We start from the raw sequence: 21,629 nt of genomic DNA on the forward strand, positions 1-21,629 counted from the left end.
AAAGGAGTTTTAGATCTCTATCACTTCATGTCCTGCTCTTCCAAGTATTGCTATTTTCCTTTCTTCAGAGACCCTGTTTAAATTATTAGCTGCCATATATACTTGGAACTTTTGGATAAACATTTTCCAGTTATTACTTAAGTTACCGTCAGTTTTCAGCTGCATTGATACTTGAACGTGGTCCATCGAATTGTTTAGTTGTCGAGGATCCATCTGCTGCGAAGTCTTCCACAGTCGAATATCCGGTCTGAATTTTCTTCTCTTTTTTGTCTAACCTAATCTAACTAGTTCTGTTAAAGCCAACAAGCCTGGTACCATGTTTTGTTACCTGGGTGATAGGTAACATGTGATACTCAATCCTTGGTTAATGATGAACCTCGATGAAGACTCAAACTCGTCCAGTAGTAACAAAAGGTTTATTGAGTAACTATAACAATAATTGCATGAGTCCTTTACTTTAACTTTGATCCTAGTGATCAGGTTAACAAGATCTAACTACAGTAACTATACGTAACTGCACTAGCCATCTGAACTAATCTGATACAGCCCTGGTCACAGTGCAACCAAGAGAGAGGGGGAGACCTAATGTGGTGCCTTTTATACCCCTGTTGGTCCGGCCCTCTAGTGATCATGTGGTGCTATTGATTACACATTAACCCCTTATGTACATGCACGTACAGAGATCACTACACACAATATCTAAGCGCACACCTCCATCCTATCTCCGCAACCCCATCTAACCTTTTTTGGACACTAAGGGAAATTTAGCGTAGTCAATCCATCTAACCTGCGCATCTTTGGACTGTGGGAGGAAACCGGAGCACCCGAAGGAAACCCACGCAGACTCGGGGAGAACGTGCAGACTCTGCACAGACAGTGACCCAAGCCGGGAATCGAATCTGGGACCCTGGAGCTGCGAAGCAACTGTGCTAACCACCGTGCTTCTCTGGGTGGATTCCTGTATTTTTCTCTGGTATATGAACTTCCACATGGTGCAGGCTTAGATTTCAACAGTGTTCTCCAGGAGATGGTGGGGTGAATTCTCCAGCTCCCCAGCCGTGAGCGGCTCGGTGGTGCGTCGTCGCTGGCAATGGGATTCACCGTTCCTGCCGCTGGCCAATGGGTGGGGGTACGCTGCCGACAGAACGGAAAATCCCGCTGGCGGAGAATTTGCCCCGGAGTTTAAGGGGGCGGGAGAGGTGTTTACTTATTCATCTTTCAGATCTGAAACCTATCTTCCCTTTCGGGTGGATGTACATGATCATAGAATTTAGATTCATAGAATTTACAGTGCAGAAGGAGGCCATTCGGCCCATCGAGTCTGTACCTAAGCTGTAGAAACCAACTATTTTCTAATACGCCTGATAGGCAAAAGATAGCTATTTAGCGTAAATATTAAGCCCAGTCTTTAAATACCCATTTTACATTCACTCATAACCTCAGGTCATCTCAAACAGACACAAAACAGCATGACACAGCATAATTCACTTTTACTGAGCTCCATTGTTCTAGCAAATACATTTGCAAGACAGTGTGACATTAAAACACAAGCCGTACCAGATATCAATCCAAGGACAGGACAGGCACCATAGCAATATTAAGGCGCTATTGTCTACAATGTGGCTAACAGCTAAGTCAGCAGAAGTCCATTTTAAACTGGTCGCGATAACAGCACAGAATCGCATTCCATAACATGCACAAGTATTCAGACATGAAACGCTTAAAACTAATGTTGCACATTGAAGATTGACAGCTAAGCGTCAAATCAAACTCATTTGATTCTAACCCAAACCAATTAGGATTACATAGGGGTGTAGATAGATGGCTAAAGACTGATATGATTTCGTACAACCGTGTGGATCCGTACGACCATCTTTATTCATGTATCATCTATACTTTGATCTAAACTATTCGCTGTCTCTATACTTTCACTTTTCCACTCTACCTCTTGAAGTAAATGCAAGCTGTTTTGCCGTAAGCAAGAAACCATTTCTGTATTATTTTGAAAGTTAAATTGTGTACAAGTTGCTTCTCTTTAAGCCCTTTGTGCTAGCAGGACTTATTAGAGAATAAGATTTAAGTGACTCTCAATTGTAATCAAATAGAGGCAATAAACGATGCTTATTTGCACCCGAGAAGTTTTAACTCAAATTTTGACTGAGTTTTATTGTTCGCAAGTGCCACTAAATCCACATGGTAGATCTCTACATAAGCCCACACCTAACCTTTTGGACACGAAGGGGCAATTTAGCGTGGCCAACCCACCTACGCTGCACATCTTTGGATTGTGGGAGGAAACCGGAGCACCCTGAGGAAACCCACGCAGACACGGGGAGAATGTGCAGACTCTGCACAGACAGTGACCCGAGGCCGGGTCCCTGGCGCTGTGAGGCAGCAGTGCTAACCACTGTGCTACCAAGCCACCCAAATGATCCCATGATACTATTTTGTACAGGACAATAGGAGCTATCCTTGGCTGATATTTATCCCTTAATCAACATTAATAAATTGGACCATCTGGTTATTATTGCATGGCTGTTTCTGTGAGCAAATAAATGTCTGCATTTCCCACATTATAACTGTAATTGCAGTTAAAAAGTACTTCACTGACTCTAAATTACATATTCTTTCTTTTGTAACATTTTATACATCATGAGTCAACATCACTGCTAACTGGAATGTTAATATACAGCGGATGTGGAGCACCAGCCACAAATTCGGCTGCCTACAGAAATTCAACACCATCCTCCACCTGCTCCACGATGACATACAAGCCGTGACCCTCAAATAGGGAACCACCACAGACCCAATACGCGTGCAAACCAGGGTCAAACAGGGTTGCGCCATCGCACAAACGCTCTTCTCCATCTTCCTTGCAGCATCACTATATCCCATCTCCCTGAAGCTCCCCGCTGGTGTGGAGCTAACCTATCGGACAAGTGGGCAACTGTTCAAACTCCCACGCCTCCGGGCTAGAGCCTAGACCACTCCAACCTCTGTCATCAAGCTGCGGTGCGCAGACGACGCCTGAGTGTGCGCACGTTCAGAGACGGAGATACAAACCATCGTCAACGCATTCATCAAGGTTTATGAGAGATTGGGCCTCAGACTCAACATCCAGAAAACAAAGGTTCTCTACCAGCCCGCTCCTGCAATGCAAAACTGTCCCCCGACCATCAAGATCCACAGTAATCCCTTGGGCAATGTGGATCATTCCCCATACCTCGGGAGCCTCCTCTCGGTGCGAGCAGTCATTGACGACGAAATCCAACATCGACTCCAATACGCCAGTAAAGTTTTCAAACGCCTGAGGAACAGAGTATTCGAAGACCTAGACCTCAAACCCAGCCCCCAGCTCATGGTCTACAGAGCAGCCATGGTCCCTGCCCTCCTGGGTGCATCAGAAACATGGACAATGTACAGCAGACACCTCGGGCGGGATTCTCTGACCCCCCCCGGCCGGGTCGGAGAATTGCTGGTGGTCGGCGTGAATCCCGCCCCCGCCGTCCTCCAAATTCTCCCGCCCCCGAAAAATTTCCCCGGCGTGAGTCGCGCCGCCTGCCTCGGAGAATGGTGGGGTCCGACGCGACTCAATGGGCCCTGGGGCTGCCCGCATTCTCCGGCCCGCGATGGGCCGAAGTCCCGTCCGTTCGTTGCCAGTCCCGCCGGCGTAAATTAGAGTAGGTCCCTTACTGGCGGGACCTGGCGGCGCGGGCGGGCAAGGGGTTCTTGGGGGGGTGGGGGCGGCGGATCTGGCCCCGGGAGGTGCCCCCACCGTGGTCTGGCCCGCAATTGGGGCCCACCGATCGGCGGGCGGGCCTGTGCCGTGGGGGTACTCTATCCTCCCGCATCGGAGGCCGTGGTCCTCCGCCATTCCCGGTGCGGAAGTGAATCCCTCTGCACGTGCGCGGGGATGACGCCACCACCGCTGGCGCTCCCGCGCATGTGTCGACTCACGCCGGCCAGCGGAGGCCCTTCGGCGTGTTGGCGTGGCGCCAAGCCCCTTTCCCATCGGCCGGCGGGGCGCAAACCACTCCTGGGCGGGCCTAGCCCCTGAAGGCGCGGAGGATTCCGCACCTTTGGGGCGGCCCGACGACGGAGTGGTACACGCCACTCCGTCCCACCGGGACCCCCCCCCCCCCCGCCCCGCCGGGTAGGGGTGAATCCCGCCCCTCAAATCCCTGGAGAGATATAACCAACCAATGCTGCCTCCACAAAATTCTGCAGATCCACTGGCAGGATAGGTGTATCAACCAAGGAGTCTCCTCTCCAAGGTCAATACCCCAGTATCCAGGCACTGGTCACACTCGACCAGCTGCGATTGGCGGGCCACATCGCCCACATGCCCGACACAAGACTGCCAAAACAAGCGCTCTATTCTGAGCTCCGCAATGGCAGGCGATCACCAGGACGACAGAGGACACTCTGAAAGCTTCCCTAAATAAATGCAACATTCCCACCGACACGTAGGAATTTCTTGCCTCATAACGCACCAGCTGGAGAAGGAGCATCCGCGAAGGCACCAATCACCTCGCGGGTCGCAGGGTGGAGCACGCAGAGGCCTAGTTTAAACAGCGGAAGGAGAGCGCAGAATCCAGAGCATCTCACCTACCCACCTCCTCAAATACCACCTGCCAAAGCTGTGGCAGAGCCTGGGATCCAGGATCGGACTATTCAGCCACCGGAGAGAGACCCCCCCCCCCACTCCTCCCTCCCGGAGAGAAAGCAATTCACTCTCAAACCTGAGGAACTGCCCAAGAAGGGGATTCACTGGGCAAGAAGCGGCACAGTGGATTATGTCTGAAAACCCACCCACGTGTTTTGCTTTACGTTTTTCACTGATCAGGATAAAGGATAGAATACCAAATGGCAAACGACCAGCCGTTTGCTCCTGCAGTATAAATTGTTGTGCTGATTCGTCAGCTAGTCGACTCTTATTGGGCCAAGATATTTGCCATGGAGAAAGTAACAGGGAACTCCAGGCTCCTCAAGCTCCCTGGCAATTAAAAAGAAACATGGGGCTTGAGCATATTCCTTTTGTTTGCAGAGAATGCGTCCCAGTGTATGAATGTGCATGTCACTTCGAGCAAGTATAAATGTGTCATGCAATGAGCTCGACTGATTGCTTTAGATTGATTGTTGGTGTAGCTGTGATGGCCCAAAACAAAATGTCTGCCATGAAATATAATCCTGTGCTTGAGCAGAACTTGTTGAACAATCCTGAGTGCGCTAATAGCTACACTAACAACCGATCTAAGGCAATCAGTGTTGCACAACATGTTGCTTTGGGCCATGTGAGTACAGTCTCTACTCTGCATGGTGGGTTAACAGCTACATTTTAACAACACCTACAATGGCATCTAGAGCACTGAAATAGGCAATTTACCCTAATCAGATGTTAATGCTCTAAATAAGCTCCCTTGCACCCCATCCGACTCACCCCAACACCATAAACTGCAAGGGATGCCAAGGGGTGGCAATCTCTACTTTCGGATGATGGCCAAAAGTCAGAATTGTTTTGCATTCTTTCAAAGGACGTGGACGTCGCTCGCAGCATCAACACTTGCTGCTAATCCCTAAATTCCTTTTGAGGGCAACTATACCTGTTTCTCCTCCCTCCCCCCCAGGAACAACCCGGTCTTCTGGATTAATGAGAGCAGTGGCATGACCACTATGCCATCGTCTTGCGAATTAGCGAGGTGTAAGAAGAAATGGATTGAGAGTTGGGGCACTCCCCTTCTAAGTCTCCTTAACCTAAGTACCTAAACTGACTCAAGGAGCCATTTAACCATTGAATCAATACCGTGATATTTTGGATTGGGGATCAGGAATTGGGTTGATAACTGACAATTGCTTGAATGTATTAGTTCTGAAGATAATGAGGCGCAGTGGCCGTCAATTGAATCGACAAAAAAACAACGGGAACTGAGTTAGGGCAAAACTAAAGAATTGCAGAGGCTGGAAGTCTAAACTCAAAACAGAAAAGGGGCCTTCTGATGGAGTCTCCCCACCAACTCTCCCATACCCGCACCCCCACCCCCTCCCACACCTTCCCGCGGAGAGGATGCTAAGTTTTCCTATTTCCCACCCTGAGGCATCTGGAACTTTCCTGCCTGAAGACTGAGGCTGGGCGGGAAAAGGCCATTAAGTGGGCACTTAAGGGCCTTAAAGGGGGTAAGGGCAGACTTCCTGTCCGAGGGCCTGCCAGCTCCACTGTCAAATCAGGTCGGCGGTGGAGGGATCCTGGCGGGAATCCTGTCCGTGGAATTTAATATCCCCCCCCCCCCCCCCCCAACCAATCAGGCACTTAGCTGGGCAGCGGCGGGTCTTCCCCAGAAGCAGATGTCCTGCCCACTGAGGTCTGATCGACAGCGCCACTGGGAGGGACAGTGGTCACTGCCGGTACTACACCCGGCCGAGCCACAGGATCGCTGATGGACCTGGGCCCAGATAAATGATGATGTGGAGATGCCGGCGTTGGACTGGGGTGAGCACAGTACGAAGTCTTACAACACCAGGTTAAAGTCCAACAGATTTGTTTCGATGTCACTAGCTTTCGGAGCGCTGCTCCTTCCTCAGGTGAATGAAGAGGTCTGTTCCAGAAACACATGTATAGACAAATTCAAAGATGCCAAACAATGCTAGGAATGCGAGCATTAGCAGGTGATTAAATCTTTACAGATCCAGAGATGGGGTAACCCCAGGTTAAAGAGGTGTGAATTGTCTCAAGCCAGGACAGTTGGTAGGATTTCGCAGGCCAGATGGTGGGGGATGAATGTAATGCGACATGAATCCCAGGTCCCGGTTGAGGCCGCACTCATGTGTGCGGAACTTGGCTATAAGTTTCTGCTCGGCGATTCTGCGTTGTCGCGGGTCCTGAAGGCCGCCTTGGAGAACGCTTACCCGGAGATCAGAGGCTGAATGCCCTTGACTGCTGAAGTATTCCCCGACTGGAAGGGAACATTCCTGCCTGGTGATTGTTGCGCGATGTCCGTTCATTCGTTGTCGGACATCGAACGCAACAATCACATGAACGGACATGAACAGACATCGCGCAACAATCACCAGGCAGGAATGTTCCCTTCCAGTCGGGGAACACTTGAGCAGTCAAGGGCATTCAGCCTCTGATCTCCGGGTAAGCGTTCTCCAAGGCGGCCTTCAGGACCCGCGACAACGCAGAATCGCCGAGCAGAAACTTATAGCCAAGTTCCGCACACATGAGTGCGGCCTTAACCGGGACCTGGGATTCATGTCACATTACATTCATCCCCCACCATCTGGCCTGCGAAATCCTACCAACTGTCCTGGCTTGGTACAATTCACACCTCTTTAACCTGGGGTTACCCCATCTCTGGATCTGTAAAGATTTAATCACCTGCTAATGCTCGCATTCCTAGCATTGTTTGGCATCTTTGAATTTGTCTATATATGTGTTTCTGGAACAGACCTCTTCATTCACCAGATAAATGATGGCGGGGGAGAGGGGTGGGGGTCCACAGAGTAGGGGGGTCACAGGGAAAGGGGTAGGGCAGCGCAGGTGTGGGGGATGGCTCTCAGCCTGTCCACCCATTTCCTGACGCCCGGCGTGTCAGTCAGGCACTGGCCGCTCTTTGAACAGTAGTCACCCCATGGCAACCCCGACAGGATTGCCGTCCAACTGGGTGAATACCATCGGGGGGAATGGCATTGAATTCTTCCCGGTATTCCAGTCCACTAACCCTACATCAAAGCTGTCAGAATGAGTGAAGAGCTTAATTGATGTGTTAAAGTGGATTAAAGCACCCAGTACCCTGCACCCGCATTACGCCTTCAGAACCACTTTAGAATCATAGAATTCACAGTGCAGAAGGAGGCCATTTGGCCCATCAAATCTGCACTGGCCCTTGGAAAGAGCACCCTACTTAAGCCCACCCCTCCACCTTATCACCGTATCCCCACCTAACCTTTTGGACACCAAGGGGCTATTTAGCGTGGCCAATCCACCTAACCTGCACATCTTTGTACTGTGGGAAGGAACGGGATCAGATGGAGGGAACCCACGCAGACACGGGGAGAACGTCCAAGCTCCACACAGAGAGCCACCTGAGGCCGGAATTGAACCGGGTCCCTAGAGTTGTGAGGCAGCAGCGTTAACCACTGTGCCACCCCACTGCTCTGACATTGGTGTTTCCCACACTAACCAGGGCTCAAAACCATTCTCCCAATACGGGAGTAAAAGCAAAACACCGTGGATGCCAGAAATGCGAGCGGCAAACGGACATAAACGCTACAGAATCTGAGCGGGAATCTATGGAGAGAGAGACAGAGCCAGATCGTATGCCGCTTACTGCCTTGTTTCCCTCCAGTAACCGAGCTGTTCCTATTGGGAGGAATTTTCCTTTACCCGTTCTTCATGGGCACATACATCGAGGGACGGCAATCTAACCGATGGCGATGGTCATGAGCGGGTGGGTTTTAAGTGCCGTACACTCACCTTCTCCATTTCCAGTAGATAGGCATCAATGAAATCCCGGATCTCTTCCCCATTGAGTGTGTCTTTGTGCTGGTCGATGAAGTCCTGAAGCATGGCTTCGATTGACACTTTGTTTTTCAATATCCTCTGGTGAGGCCCTGGGATATGATGCATGTTCGGGATTGCACAGCACACCTAAGCAGAGACCACAAGATTTGTTTAGCTTCTATTTCAAACGCAAGTTCCAAGGTTTTAATACTCAGAATTCTCGTATTAAGAGGCAGCTTTGGGACAAGACTGAGTGTCATTGGTATGCCGGGGGGGGGTTAGAGATAGTGGGTGCTGTGTGTTTGTGTGTGTATGAGAGGGGATGTGTGTGCGAGCATGTGTGTCCATGTGTGTGTGTTAGAGAGAGAGAGAGAGCGTGCGTACGTGAGAGCATGTGTGTGTGTGTGTAAGAGACTACCTGTGTGTGCATGTGTGTGAGAGAGAGTCTGTGTGTATGAGCGTGTGTCTGTGAGAGCATGTGTGTATATTTCAGAGAGCACGTGTGTGTGTGTATGAGAGCCTGTACGTGTATGTCCGAGAGCACGTGTGTGTGGGTGTGTGAGACAGAGCATGTGTGTGTGAACGTGTGTGTGTGAGAGTGTGCGTGTGTCTGTGAGAGCATGTGTGTGTGAGCATGTGTGTCTGAGCATGTGCGTGTAATCATGTGTGCAAAAGAGCATGTGTGTGTGAGAGCGTGTGGGGGTGAGCGGGTGTGTGTGTATGCGAGAGCCTGTGTGTGAGAAAGTGCATGTGTGTGTGCACGAGTGAGAGAGTGCTTGTGCGTGTGTGAGAATGTGTGTGTGTGAAAGGGAGAGATAAGGGGCTTAATTCTCCGCCGGCAGGATGCTCCGTTTTGCCGGCAGCCCGGGGGGGGTTCCCGACGGCGTGGGGCTGCCCCACAATGGGAAACCCCATTGACCAGCCACCGAAATGGAGACCCCGCCGGCGGGGTGAAACAGAAATGTGGCGCGGCGGAGAAACCCGACCAGAGCATTTGTGTGCGAGCATGTTTGGGACAGCATGTGTGTGAGAGCGTGTGTGTATTTGTGTGTGTTTGCGTAAGAGAGTGTGTGTGTGAGAGTGTGTGTGAGAGCGTGTGTGTGTGAGAGTGTGTGTGAGAACATGTCTGTGTGAGTGTGTTTGCGTGAGAGAGTGTGTGTGTGAGAGCGTGTGTGTGTTTGCGTGAGAGAGCGAGCGTGTGTGTGTGTTTGCGTGAGAGCGCGAGCGTGTGTGTGTGAGAGCGTGTGAGAGACAATGAGAAATCACGACCGGCGCCGGGGCAGAGAATCCATTTCCATGCATGGAACCGGGACCAGCGCCCAAATTGCGCACGGCAAGCTCCCACAGACAGCAATCCGATAATGACCAGATAAGTGTGATGTTGATTGAGGGAAAAATATTGGTCAGGACATGAGGCATCCTTCTCCTGCTCCTCTCCCACATTGTGCAGTGGGATTCTAAACCCACCCGAGCAGGCAAATAGAGCCCAGGTTTCAAGCCACACCAGAAAACGGCACGTCCGGCAGTGTCGTGTCCCCTCAGTGCTGCACCGACATATCGGCCTGGAATTTTGGCTCAAGCCCATGGGCCTCCATTTTGAGGAAGCTGTTTTCTTATTCCTGGACAAAAAGACTTTGGACGGGATTCTCCGTGGCCCGACGGCGAAATCGGGACTGGCGATCGGGCGGTTAATGGATTCCGACGCTGGATCTGGGGATGTTGCCGGTTCGATGCCGGTTTGCGATGCCGCACCCCCTCCAAACCGGGGCCATCGGGACGCGCGGCGCACGCAGTTGCAAGGCCGTTGGCGCGCCATCGGCCGGGCCCCCCCCCCCCCCCGCAATGCTCCGCCCCCAATGGGCCCCGTTCCTGATGGCGCGGGCCACGTGTGGTCTCAGCGGTCGGGAACCCAGCGTGCCAGAGCGGACAGTGTCCAGCGCTGCCACACTCGTCCTGGATCCGTGCCGCTGGGTGGGTGGCTCCTGCTCGGGCTAGGGGCCGTGGTTGGCGGGTTAGTGTTCGAACACTGGCAGCACATCATTTCCGGCGTGACCGGTGCATGCCGTCGGCCCTGCACATGCGCAGCCCGGGACCCGGCCATTCTCCGGCTGTTTTCCGCACGATCTGCGGCGCCGGTTCACGCGGCGCGAGCCCCTCACCGGAAGGAATCGGTGAGGGGTTCGTGACGGTTGTCCTGTCGGCAACCACCCGCGGATTCTCCGTTGGCGCCAGCAGGAAGCTTCAGGAATGGAGAATTCCGCCCTTTATACACGTTAATGTTTTTACCATGGCCCAGAATCCCGCTTGAAGCTTCAGGGCCTCATCGAACAACTCGACCAGTCGCTTGAATACCTTGTCCTCGTAATGGAAACGCTTGCCTAAGGTGATCGTGCAAATCACGTTGGAAACCGCACTGGTGATGAGAGCACTGGGGTCAAAGGGCGAATCTACGCAAGAAAGGAAAGCCGGTTAATTGGATTCAGGAAAGTGTGACTTCGCCTTCAGTTCTCTGCCTGAATGCAGGTCAGGCCTATGCTCTGTAATCTCCTCCATGGGTAAGACCAGGAGAAAAGTTTGAATCTATCCCCAACAGGAATGGGGATCGAACCCTCTGCTGATGGCACCAATCTGATCTGAAGTCAACTGCTCCCCTCTCTCGCCCCACATCTCCTGCCAGACCTGCTGAGCATTAACAGCACTTTCTGATTTTATTTCCTTCACAGTTAGCCTGTTCTGCCCCTTTAGCCTTAGCGAAGGAGCAGGAGGAATCAATTCGGCCGCTCAGACCTTCGACCTGAACCTTAACTCCATCGATCTACCTTGTTCCTGCAACCCTCAACTTACAATAAAGATTCCTGGTGGGTTCAGTTGGGTTTTAGTTCTTCCAGAATCTTTCCAAATTCTTCCACCCCTCCTGTCTTTGAAACATGGAAGCATTGTAAACTGTGAGGAGGAGGGTGTAGGACTTCAAAAGGACACAGACAAGTTGTTGGACTGGGCAGATAGGTGAGGATGGAGTTCAATGCGGAGAAGTGTGAGGTGTTGCATTTTGGTAGAAAAGACCTGGAGAGACGATTTACATTAAGGGATCCAATTTTGAAGGGGATGCAGGAGCAGAGGGAGCCAGGTGTTTGTGTGCATAAATCATTGAATGTGGCAGGAACAGGTAGAGAGAGCAGTTAATAAAGCAAATAGTGTCCTGGGATTTATTAATAGGGACATAGCGTTCAAGAGCAAAGAGGTTGTGCTAAACCTATACAAGACGCTAGGTAGACCTCAGCTGGAATATTGTGCACAGTTCTGGGCGCCACACAATAGGGAGGATGTGAACACATTGGAGAGAGAGCAGAAGAGGTGGAGGTGAGAGAAACTTCAATTTTGCGGATTGATCGGAGAGGTTGGGACTGTTCTCCTTGGAGAGAAGGTTAAGGGGAGATTTGATAGCGATGTTCAAAATCATGAGGAGGCTGGACAGAGTAGATGCGGTGGTGGTGGGGGGGTGGGGGTAGGGGGCGACTGTTCCTGCTCGTAAAAGGATCAAGAACGAGAGGGCACAGGTTTGAAGCGATTTGCAAAACAAAAGAGATGAAGCAAATGCGAATAGTGAAAAATCTTTCGCGCACAGCGAGTGGTTGGGGTCTGGAATGCGCTGCCTGGGAAATGTGGTGGAGGCAGGTTCAATGGAGGCGCTTGAGAGGGCGTTTGAGGATTATTTGAATGGAAACAATGAGCAGGGGGGCGGGGGGGGGGGGGGAGAGAGAGAGAGACAGGGGAACGGCACTAAGCCACAATGCTGGTTTGGAGAACCAGTGCAGAGACGATGGGCTGAATGGCCTCCTTCTGCGCGGCAACAATTCTGTGATTTCTGTGATAGTGAAAGTCCCCTTTAATTGTCCTCATCCCTTTTAATTCTGCTTACAATTCTACCCTTTCACCAGTGGTGCCAGACTCATCTGAGATTGCAAGTAACCACACAACCAGGGTTAGAGAATCGGAGAAAGTGCCGATTCAGTTTGACTGATAAAGGTAATGTTGATCTCTTTTCCTCTGTGCTCAGTGGAGATGGGAGGAGTTGGGGGGGTTGGTTTGCCCTCCAGTTTGCTCCTCTTCTTTGGGAACTGCAGTACTCGCAGCGGCCACCACTCGAACAATGGCGCTGCAGGGAGCACAGAGCTGCTGGCCAACTGATTGACCCCAGGTTGGGGTGGGAGATTTCCCCCGTGGCCCAGCCGAACATTGAATGGCTGCGGGGTAGCGGGCGGCCTGTGGGCAGGCATTCCCCGTCGACAGGAAATCCTGCCATCCAAAGTAAACCCTGCCCCTCGGGCAATCAAGTAACGACGTGAAGGAATAAGAACTGGAAATATGCAGCAAGCCCGCAAATCTCCCTCCATGAACCAATGACACTTGGCCTCCTTGGCTGTCTCTCAACGCCTCAGGATTTAGTATTGGCCTCGACAGAAGTGGGGAGGCAACCGAATGAATTCTGACGATTGTGACCCTGAAGAGGCATCTCAAAATGATGGCGGTCTTCAATCTCAAGCCGGAGACTTGTGGAACGATTGGCGAGGGCAGGGGTACCAACACAAGAAGAAGCATCTGAAAGGGGAAGATGGGTTCACACTTCAGGTGCGGCGTTAGAATCGTGGAAAGGATTGGCAGCTAGACATAGTCAACAGATCTCGCACCAACCTCCAACCAGGCACCAATTGTTGCTGTGTAAAGGAGCCACAGAACAGTCTAATGCGTTCCTACCTCCCGAAGCTCTGAAGGTTTCAGTCAAATATCGGGTCTCTTCCAGAATTTTCTCCTCAAAGGCCAATTGGCCTAAACCAAAGTTCCTCAAGACACTCAGTGTAAACCTACGTTGCTGCTTCCAGGACCCGCCATAGGGGGCTCCCATAATGCCTGAGAGAAAGGGAGGAAAAGAATGGATTAAATCATGATAACCAGTTTCTGCTATCTACACTTGGAGGTGCAGGACCAAAATTATACAATGTAGTCCATAGAATCCCTACAATACAGAAGCAGGCCATTTTGCCCCTCACTTCTGCATTGACCCTCTGAAAGGGCACTCCACCCATGTTCGCTCCCCCGCCCCATTCCCATAACCTTGTAACCCCAACGAACCTGCACATCTTTGGGCACTAAGGAGCAATTTAGCACCCCTAACCTGCACATATTTGGACTGTGGGAGGAAATGGAGCACCCGGAGGAAACCCACGCAGACACGGGGGAGAAAGTGCAAACTCCACACAGACAGTCACCCAAGGCCGGAATCGAACCTGGGTCCCTGACGCTGTGAGGCAGCAATGCGCCGACGTGCTGTCCCTATCACTGTGCCACCCTGCTGCCCCTATGCCACTGTGCCGCCCCTACAGCAGCTGGTTTCCCCTCGACTAAAACATTTGAATAATTTACTTAAATTCTGAGATCTCACATGGCAAGGCATTATAGTAGCGTCAAGCTGTGGTCTATAAGACTCAATTAACATTTTCTTCTCTAAGTTAGAAGGTTACAAGTCCTAGTCCCCACTCCAGAGACTTGAGCATAGTGGTGGTCCATTGCCAGTACTGAAGGAGTGCTGCACTGATGCAGGTGCCATCTTTTAGATGAGATCTTAAACCGAGGAATAATTGGCAATATGATAGAATTCTTCGTCAAGGTGGAGAGTGACGTAGTTGGTTCTGAGACTAGAGCCCTGAAACTAAATCAAGGAAACTACGATGGTATGAGGTGCATGTTGGTTATAAAAGATTGGGAGATATTACTTTAAAGGGACGATGGTGGATAGGCAATGGCAAACATTGGGTGAACGGCAACAATTGTTCATTCCTGTCTGGCGCAAAAGTAAAACTGGAAAGGTGACCAAACCATGGCTTACAAGGGAAATTAGAGATATATTAGATCCAAGAAAGAGACATACAAATTGGCCAGAGAAACAACAAACCTGAGGATTGGGAGCAGTTTAGAAATCAGCAAATGAGGACCAAGGGATTGGTTAAGAAGATGAAAATAGAGTACGAGAGTAAGCTTGTGGGGGAACATAAAAGGTTCTGTAGGTACGTGAAGAGAAAAAGATTGGTGAAGACAAATGTAGGTCCCTTACAGTCAGAAACAGGGGAATTTATAATGGGGAACAAAGAATCGGCTGAGCAATTAAATACATACCGGATAAAATTCTCTGGTTGTCAGGATTCATTTTCCTGCTAGCAGTGTGTGGCATATGGCCGGGAAATATGCGGCTGGAATACTGGAGAATCCCGCCCACTGCGGTACTGTCTTCACAAAGGTGGACACAAATAACATACCAGAGAAGTTGGGGAACGTGGCGTTTAGTGAGTGAGAGGAATTGAAGGAAATCAGTATTCATGGGGAAATAATGTTGGGAAAACTGACAGGATTGTAAATCCCTAGGGCCTGGTAATAGTGGCTGGTTTAGCACACTGGGCTAAATCGCTGGCTTTTAAAGCAGACCAAGGCAGGCCAGCAGCACGGTTCAATTCCTGTACCAGCCTCCCCGAACGGGCGCCGAAATGTGGCGACTAGGGGCTTTTCACAGTAACTTCATTGAAGCCTACTTGTGACAATAAGCGATTTTCATTCATTCAGCTGCAGCCCAGAGCACATAAGGAAGTGGCCTTGAAATAATGGGTGCATTGGTGGCCATCTCCCAAGATTCTATAGACTTTGTAGCAGTTCCTACAGATTGGACACAAAGCTGGCTGGCAGGGTGAGCTGTGAGGAGGATGCAGAGATGCTTCAGTTTGATTTGAACAAGTTTAGTGAAAATGCATGGCAGGTGCAGTATAATGCGGATATCCACTGTGGTTATCCACTGTGGTAGCAAAAAACAGGAAGGCAGATTATTATCTGCTATGGATTGACAGAGGGGCATGCGCAACGTGACCTGGGTGCCCGCGTACACCAGTCACTGAAGGTAATCCTGCAGGTACAGCAGGCGGTAAAGAAGGCAATGTATGTTGGCGGTAAAGTATGTTGGCCTTCACAGCTCGAGGATTCGAGTACAGGAGCAGGGATGTCTGGCTGCAATTATACGTGGGGAGGCTACGCCTAGAATATTGTGTGCAGTTTTTGCCTCCGTATCTGAGGAAAGATGTTCTTGCTCTCGAGGGAGTGTGGTGAAGATTTACCAGGCTGATTCCTGTGATGGCAGGACAGATGTATGAGAAGAGATTGAGTTGGTTAGGATTGTATTCACTGGAGTTCAGAAGAATGATGGGGGATCTCATAGAAACCTATAAAATTCCAACAGGACTGGACAGGGTCGATGCAGGAAGGATGTTCCCGATGGTGGCCAGTCCAGAACCAGGGGTCACAGTCTGAGGATATGGGGTAGGACATTTAGGACGGAGGTGAGGAGAAATTCCTTCAGCCAGAGAATGCTGAGCCTGTGGAATTCGCTACCACAGAAAGCAGTCGAGGCCAAAACATTGTTTTCAAGAAGGGGTTAGGTATATCTCTTGGGGCTAAAGGGATCAAGGGACATTGGGGGAATGCGGGTCCAGGTTACTAAGTTGGACGATCAGCTGTGGTCATAATGAATGGCGGAGTGGGCTCGAAGGGCCGAATGGCTTCCTTCTGCCCCTATTTTCTATGTTTCTATGACCGCTCAGGTGGAGCCCCGTTGCTTTATTTTGAAGGACAACATGGGAAGTTCTCCACTTGGCCCTGGCCCATCCCTCAACTAATTAAAAGAGATACTTTCTGGTTATTTATCACGGGGCTTACTGTGTGTAGATTGGTGCCTTGTTGCCGACACTCCAGAGGGTCTTGACTGGCTGCAAAGGGATTTGGGACCTCCCGAGGTTGTGCTCGGCGCTATATCAATGCAAGTCCCTCTTTGACGCACAAGGGAACCATAACTGATGCCAGTCACTTCGCGAGAAAGAACAATATTCCAAGAATGTATTACCTTGACCTTTCGACAAGAGGTCAGTTAAGTACACGTGGGGTCGACCTGCAAATTCTCTGCCTTGTTGGATCAGCGCCTCTCGGATGGTCTGAAACCCGTTCAGGATGATGACCGGCACCCACAGTATATGCGTCGTAAAAATGTTCCCGTATTTCTTGGAGAGCTATTTAAGGAACAGTCAGAGAGACGAAGGTGAGTTCCATTGCCAGTTGTACTGGGCGGGGATGGGGTACATTTTCTTGGCCTTTCCCACCATACGCGATGGAGTTCAACATGGCGCCACTGGTCGGACCCCTGCTATGAGGCTTGGTTGATAGCCTAGGCCTTCAGTTAGGTGGCGGAGGATGGGGAATGGGGGTGGGGGGGGGGGGGGGTGGAGGGGCCCAATCTGTAGAGACCGCAGCAGTGGGTCACTCCATGCCAGGACCCAGAGGATGGGAAAACGGGCTGGTTTTGTGGGGGAGGAGGGGGGTGGGGGATAAGGGGAATCTTGTGGGTGGGGGAGCTCAGAAGTGTGAGGCGGAAGAGATTGTTCAAGTTGGCTGTCGTTCTCAGAAATGTAGTCGAATGCCAAGGGGGAGGGGTTGATGTTTGAAGATAAGTTGTAATGGGGGGGGGGATGTAATTGGTAAGGGGAATTGGATGGGTGGAAGGTCATTGGGAGTGGATGCCTCATCCATCTGTAGTAGACACATTGGCACCTGAAACCAGGGGGTAAGTGTTGTTCCATGTGTGAGCACAGCCGTACTTCGTCAGTGCGTTTCTGTGACAGGCTTTATTGAACCGCTCTTAAGATGTCTGCATCCAGAGGCAGCCTCGTGGCATAGTGGTGTGACTGTGGGAAGCCAGAGGTGTTAGTCCGACTGGCTACGTTTCAAAACCTGAAAAGGTTGGAAGGTACGTCTCCCCGGGATCTACCCAGTCCTCTCCTCAGCGCCTTAACCGGCAAGAATGTACCACCTGGAAAGTTTTCCTTACCGCGTGTTGGCAAGGAGGGGGTCATTGGTATTAGCGTTCCTCCGTACAACTCTCCGAATGCCGGGTGGGCGATGAACATTTGCCAAGGTGGTGGGTTCGGAATTTAAGTATGATAAAAGGGTGCGAACCCCTCTCCCCAGGATGGTACATTCCTGCTGTCTGCCCGGGATGCCTAAAACTCCGAAAGAGCATCCTACCTAGGCCCACACTCCCTAGGCCCTATACCCGTAACCCCGTAGCCCACTTAATCTGCTCATTTTTGGACTGTGGGAGGAGCACCCGGAGGAAACCCGCGCAGACACGGGCAGTCACCCAAGGTCGGAATCAGACCGGGTCCCTGTTGCTGTGAGGCAGCAGCGCCAACCACCAGAGCCCTTCCATGCAGCCCCTGGAGCCAGTTTTCTAAATGCCGGTCCAACAGGAGAGTTTGAACGGGAGAATCTTCATGGAGCTGCTCCTTTTAGTCCCGGCCCGTATCTTTCCCGTGTTTGGGAGCCTGGTGGCGAGCCTACCAGCTCCAGGTGTGGGGAGAGAGACAACCTGAGATTGGAGGAGGGGCTAACACCAGCGACGGGGGTGGGGGGAGTGAAGGGTCAGGACCCCGGGAGCTGAGACCCAGGGAGCCAAGGAGCAGGGTTGCTGGGGATTTAATGGAAGGAATAACACAAAATATCAATAAAAGACCCCCCCCCAACCTCCCAGCAGCACAACCATTACCTCAGTCACGATGATCTGGGGAGCACTTCGGCTAGGATTAAAGATATTTCCAAGGAGCGACCAGGGCGAGGGCCCTGGGGGGAGCTCACTGGTCCTTCTTGTTTGGATGACCATAGTTACCAGTAAGAAGACCAGCAGGAACATCAGGAGTGTCTGCAGGTCGAGCCACCGGAATGGAAGCATCTTCGACAAAAGCTAAGCGCTTCCCTTTCCAAACCTTTCCCAATCTCCCCGGCAGCTTTTTGTTAAAATGGTGGCTGAGCAAATAGTTAGGAATTAACCAGCTTCACCCGAGACTGGGTTTTCTCTTTCCCCCGCAGGCAGGGTTGTGGTAATCAGGCCGGGTTAGAGTCCAGATTCCCAACTGCAGTAGTTTACTGTTTACACAGCGAGGAGAGGCGGACCGCCCTGGAGAGACGCAGCTGAGATGTGTTTTGCTTGGTTAGTCTGACGTCGCTTGCCAACCACCCCTGGCAGAGTTCCCAGAGCTGCAGATTCTTTCCAAGTTTGAAAAGCAGGTCCTTCGACAGGCTTTGTAGGCCGCTCATTAACAGGTATCGGACGGGCCCAATGCCTGTGTTGGACACCCACCTCAAAGACAATGAGGAGCTTTTCTTGAAAACTGTCAGCCTCCCTTACCACGGTGGCCAGTCTGTGCACAGCAGCCTCTCACTAGAATTTCAGAGAATCCCTACAGTGCAGAAGGAGGTCATTCAGCCCATCAAGTCTGCACCGACCCTTTGAATGAGCACTCTACCCTCGCCCATTTCCCCCCCCATCCCCTCAACCCCATAACCTAACCTTGAAATTCCTAGACACTAAGGGGCAATCTATCATGGCCAATCCACCTATCACGCACATCTTTGGACTGTGGGAGGAAACCGGAGCACCCGGAGGAAACCCGCGCAGACACAGGGAGAATGTACAAACTCCACACTGATAGTCACCCGAGGCCGGAATTGAACCCGGGACCCTGGAGCTGTGAGGCAGCAGTGCTAACCACTGTGCCACCCTGCCGCCCACTAACACGATCTGTTTTTAATTTGAGGGGTTGCTTTGCGATGACCCTCACCAGGACCGCAGAGAATTACTATTAGATCTCCCCGTGTGGCTCGTTGAGTATGAATTCCCATGGTAACGGGTGGAGGCCTGCCGAGCGGGGGGGCGCGCGCGCTACCAAGCCCTTTAAATGTTGTCTTCGAACCAGACCTGGTAGTCCCGGACTGGGGCAGTTGTGTTGTGAGCCGTGGGTGCGGCTATACATTTGAGTTTAGAATATCTCTGGTTAAACCTTCATCGTTGAGTTTCCCGAATTACTACAGGCCAGGATTTCAGGGGCAACACCCCTACTTCGTTTACCACAGTGCTAACCACTGCACCACATGCTGCCCTTCAGGGGGCATCTTTAAGTGTCAATCGCATTACTGCGGGTCTGGAGTCATGTGTATGCCAGACTGGGTAAGGAGGGCAGATTTTCCTCCCTAAAGGGCATTAGTGACCGAGATGGGTTTTTACTGCAATCGACAATGGTCATCGTCATTGCAGATTTTTTTATTGAATTCAAATTCCACCATCTATCATGGTGGGATTCGAACCCAGGTCCCCAGAGCGTTACTCTGGATCTCTGGATTGCTAGGCCAGTGACAGTACCACTATGCCAGCATCTCCCCAGTCAATTCATCAATTGAGTTTAAATTCCATCGGCTGCCTTGGCGGGATTTGCACCCTATGACCCCCACAGTTGGGCCTCGGGATTACTGCTCCAGTGACTTTCTCATGACGCGCCCATCTCCCATAACCTGCCGTCATCTTCCCTTGGAGACCTTTCAATCTCCAGCAAGTCCACATACCCAGACCAGGAAACATCCCGCCGTGGATGAATTTACTGCCACAGCTCATGGGTTCGATAGGCCTAAGGAGCTGCTTCCGTGCCCTTATGTTCCAGAACGGTCTTGAAAAGAGTCCAGAGGAGGTTCACAAGAATGATTCCTGGAAGGAAGAGCTTGCCGTACGAGGAACGGTTGAGGACTCTGGGTCTGTACTCATTGGAGTTTAGAAGGATGAGGGGGAAGAAAAGAATAGAATGATATGCTGATGGAGTTAGATGAAGAAGGAAAGGAAAAACCTCGTGTGGTAATGCTAGCCGCATCTAATGGGCCGAATGGCCAGCCGTTGCATGTAACTCGTTTGCAAGGCTCCGGCATCTGCAATATGATTTTCAGATCCACTCACAATCGCGATTAGGTAGCCCGCAAATCGTAATTTAGTTTTGGTAGGTGTTGCATGTGAATGAGCAAAGGCTTTGTGCTCTAATCAGGAAAATGTTGCTCACTCGAGTGTGAATTTCTACTCAATGTATTTTATTCTCCTGAGGTAGTTGTGCAGTGATCAAGTTGTGTTTGATCAGCGCTGACTCATTAAGCAGCCTGCTAATAATTCAGGAGACCGATGCTCACTCAGTCTGAATCAGCGTGTAAACAGATTCAATCATCTGTTAGCGTAGGTCGTGGATGAAAGACATTCTCATTTCAGTCATCAATTTTCGAAGAGACTGGACTGCCATCATTAGAGAAGCAATTCCCGGATAACTGAAGAACAGCGGAGACCTGACAGCAGATTGGAAGTCATATGTTCAGGGTTTAAACCTATAAATATTCCAATTCTTGATAAAGGACCCAATCCTCATCAGGGTTGGCAGTCATAATGGAGCGACACTGGGTGATTAGTAAATGGAGCTTTCAATCATTCCACACAACTTCAATTCTGGAACATTTTTCCAACCATGCAAAAAAAAAAAAATGTATTCACGTGCATGAGATTTCAACAGACCAGATCATCTGGATTTACTGAAGCTGAATTGGTTTTGGGTATCAGGATCCATCACCAGTCTATGATTTCCCAAGAAGTTTAGATGTCTGATGGGCTGTTTCTCGCTGTCTCCCCCATGCTCCGGATCCTCCAGAAATGTCTCTCATACAGAGATATATAAACCACACATAGACCCCTCACATCAGCCTCCCCCCCCCCCCCCCCCCCGCAATCAACCCGACTGCTGGTCCTCCCGACCAGCCCCTTACCTGTGATGAATGTAGAAATTGTTGGATACAGTATTTTATATTTGTGGCAGTAATGTTATTAAAGAACCGAAGTTCATGTATCCAGACGGAATGGCTGCTGAAGCTGCAATTAAGGCGTCGTAAAAGGCGAGGTCATGATTGGTTCTAACCATTTACTTGTTTTCTCATGAAACATTGTTATTATTGCTGGAGATTCCCTGGAGAATAGATTGTTTATGCAGGATTGTGTGCAGTCCTAGCTAAGCAGATGAGAAAACATTGTTGTGGGATACAGATGATGTAATTAGTGGGAGGAACCAGGTCTGCCTGTAGTTTTGCAGTCTGCTAGACGTTTTTAAGTCGAACAGCAGTTCTGCAAAATGCTGTAAGGTTGAGCAGAAGCCTCTGACCAGACAGAAGGATTTTCAGATTGCTCTTGAAA

General features: G+C 50.7%; 1 protein-coding gene across 1 annotated transcript in view; it reads right to left on the minus strand.

The window, feature by feature from the left end:
• LOC140403921 (cytochrome P450 2J2-like) overlaps positions 1-18,530 on the minus strand; it is a 32,011-nt gene extending 13,481 nt beyond the window's left edge. Inside the window, exons 1-5 of the mRNA XM_072492167.1 lie at positions 18,132-18,530; positions 16,437-16,599; positions 13,256-13,408; positions 10,787-10,947; positions 8,474-8,647 (exon numbers count right to left, since the gene is read on the minus strand). Coding sequence (XP_072348268.1) covers positions 8,474-8,647; positions 10,787-10,947; positions 13,256-13,408; positions 16,437-16,599; positions 18,132-18,314 — 834 coding nt within the window. The 5' untranslated portion in view covers positions 18,315-18,530. The remainder of the gene's footprint in view (positions 1-8,473; positions 8,648-10,786; positions 10,948-13,255; positions 13,409-16,436; positions 16,600-18,131) is intronic.
• Positions 18,531-21,629: the final 3,099 nt, after the last annotated feature.

This window comes from Scyliorhinus torazame, chromosome 29 (genome assembly GCF_047496885.1).
Source record: "Scyliorhinus torazame isolate Kashiwa2021f chromosome 29, sScyTor2.1, whole genome shotgun sequence".
NCBI classification, from domain to species: Eukaryota; Metazoa; Chordata; class Chondrichthyes; order Carcharhiniformes; family Scyliorhinidae; genus Scyliorhinus; species Scyliorhinus torazame.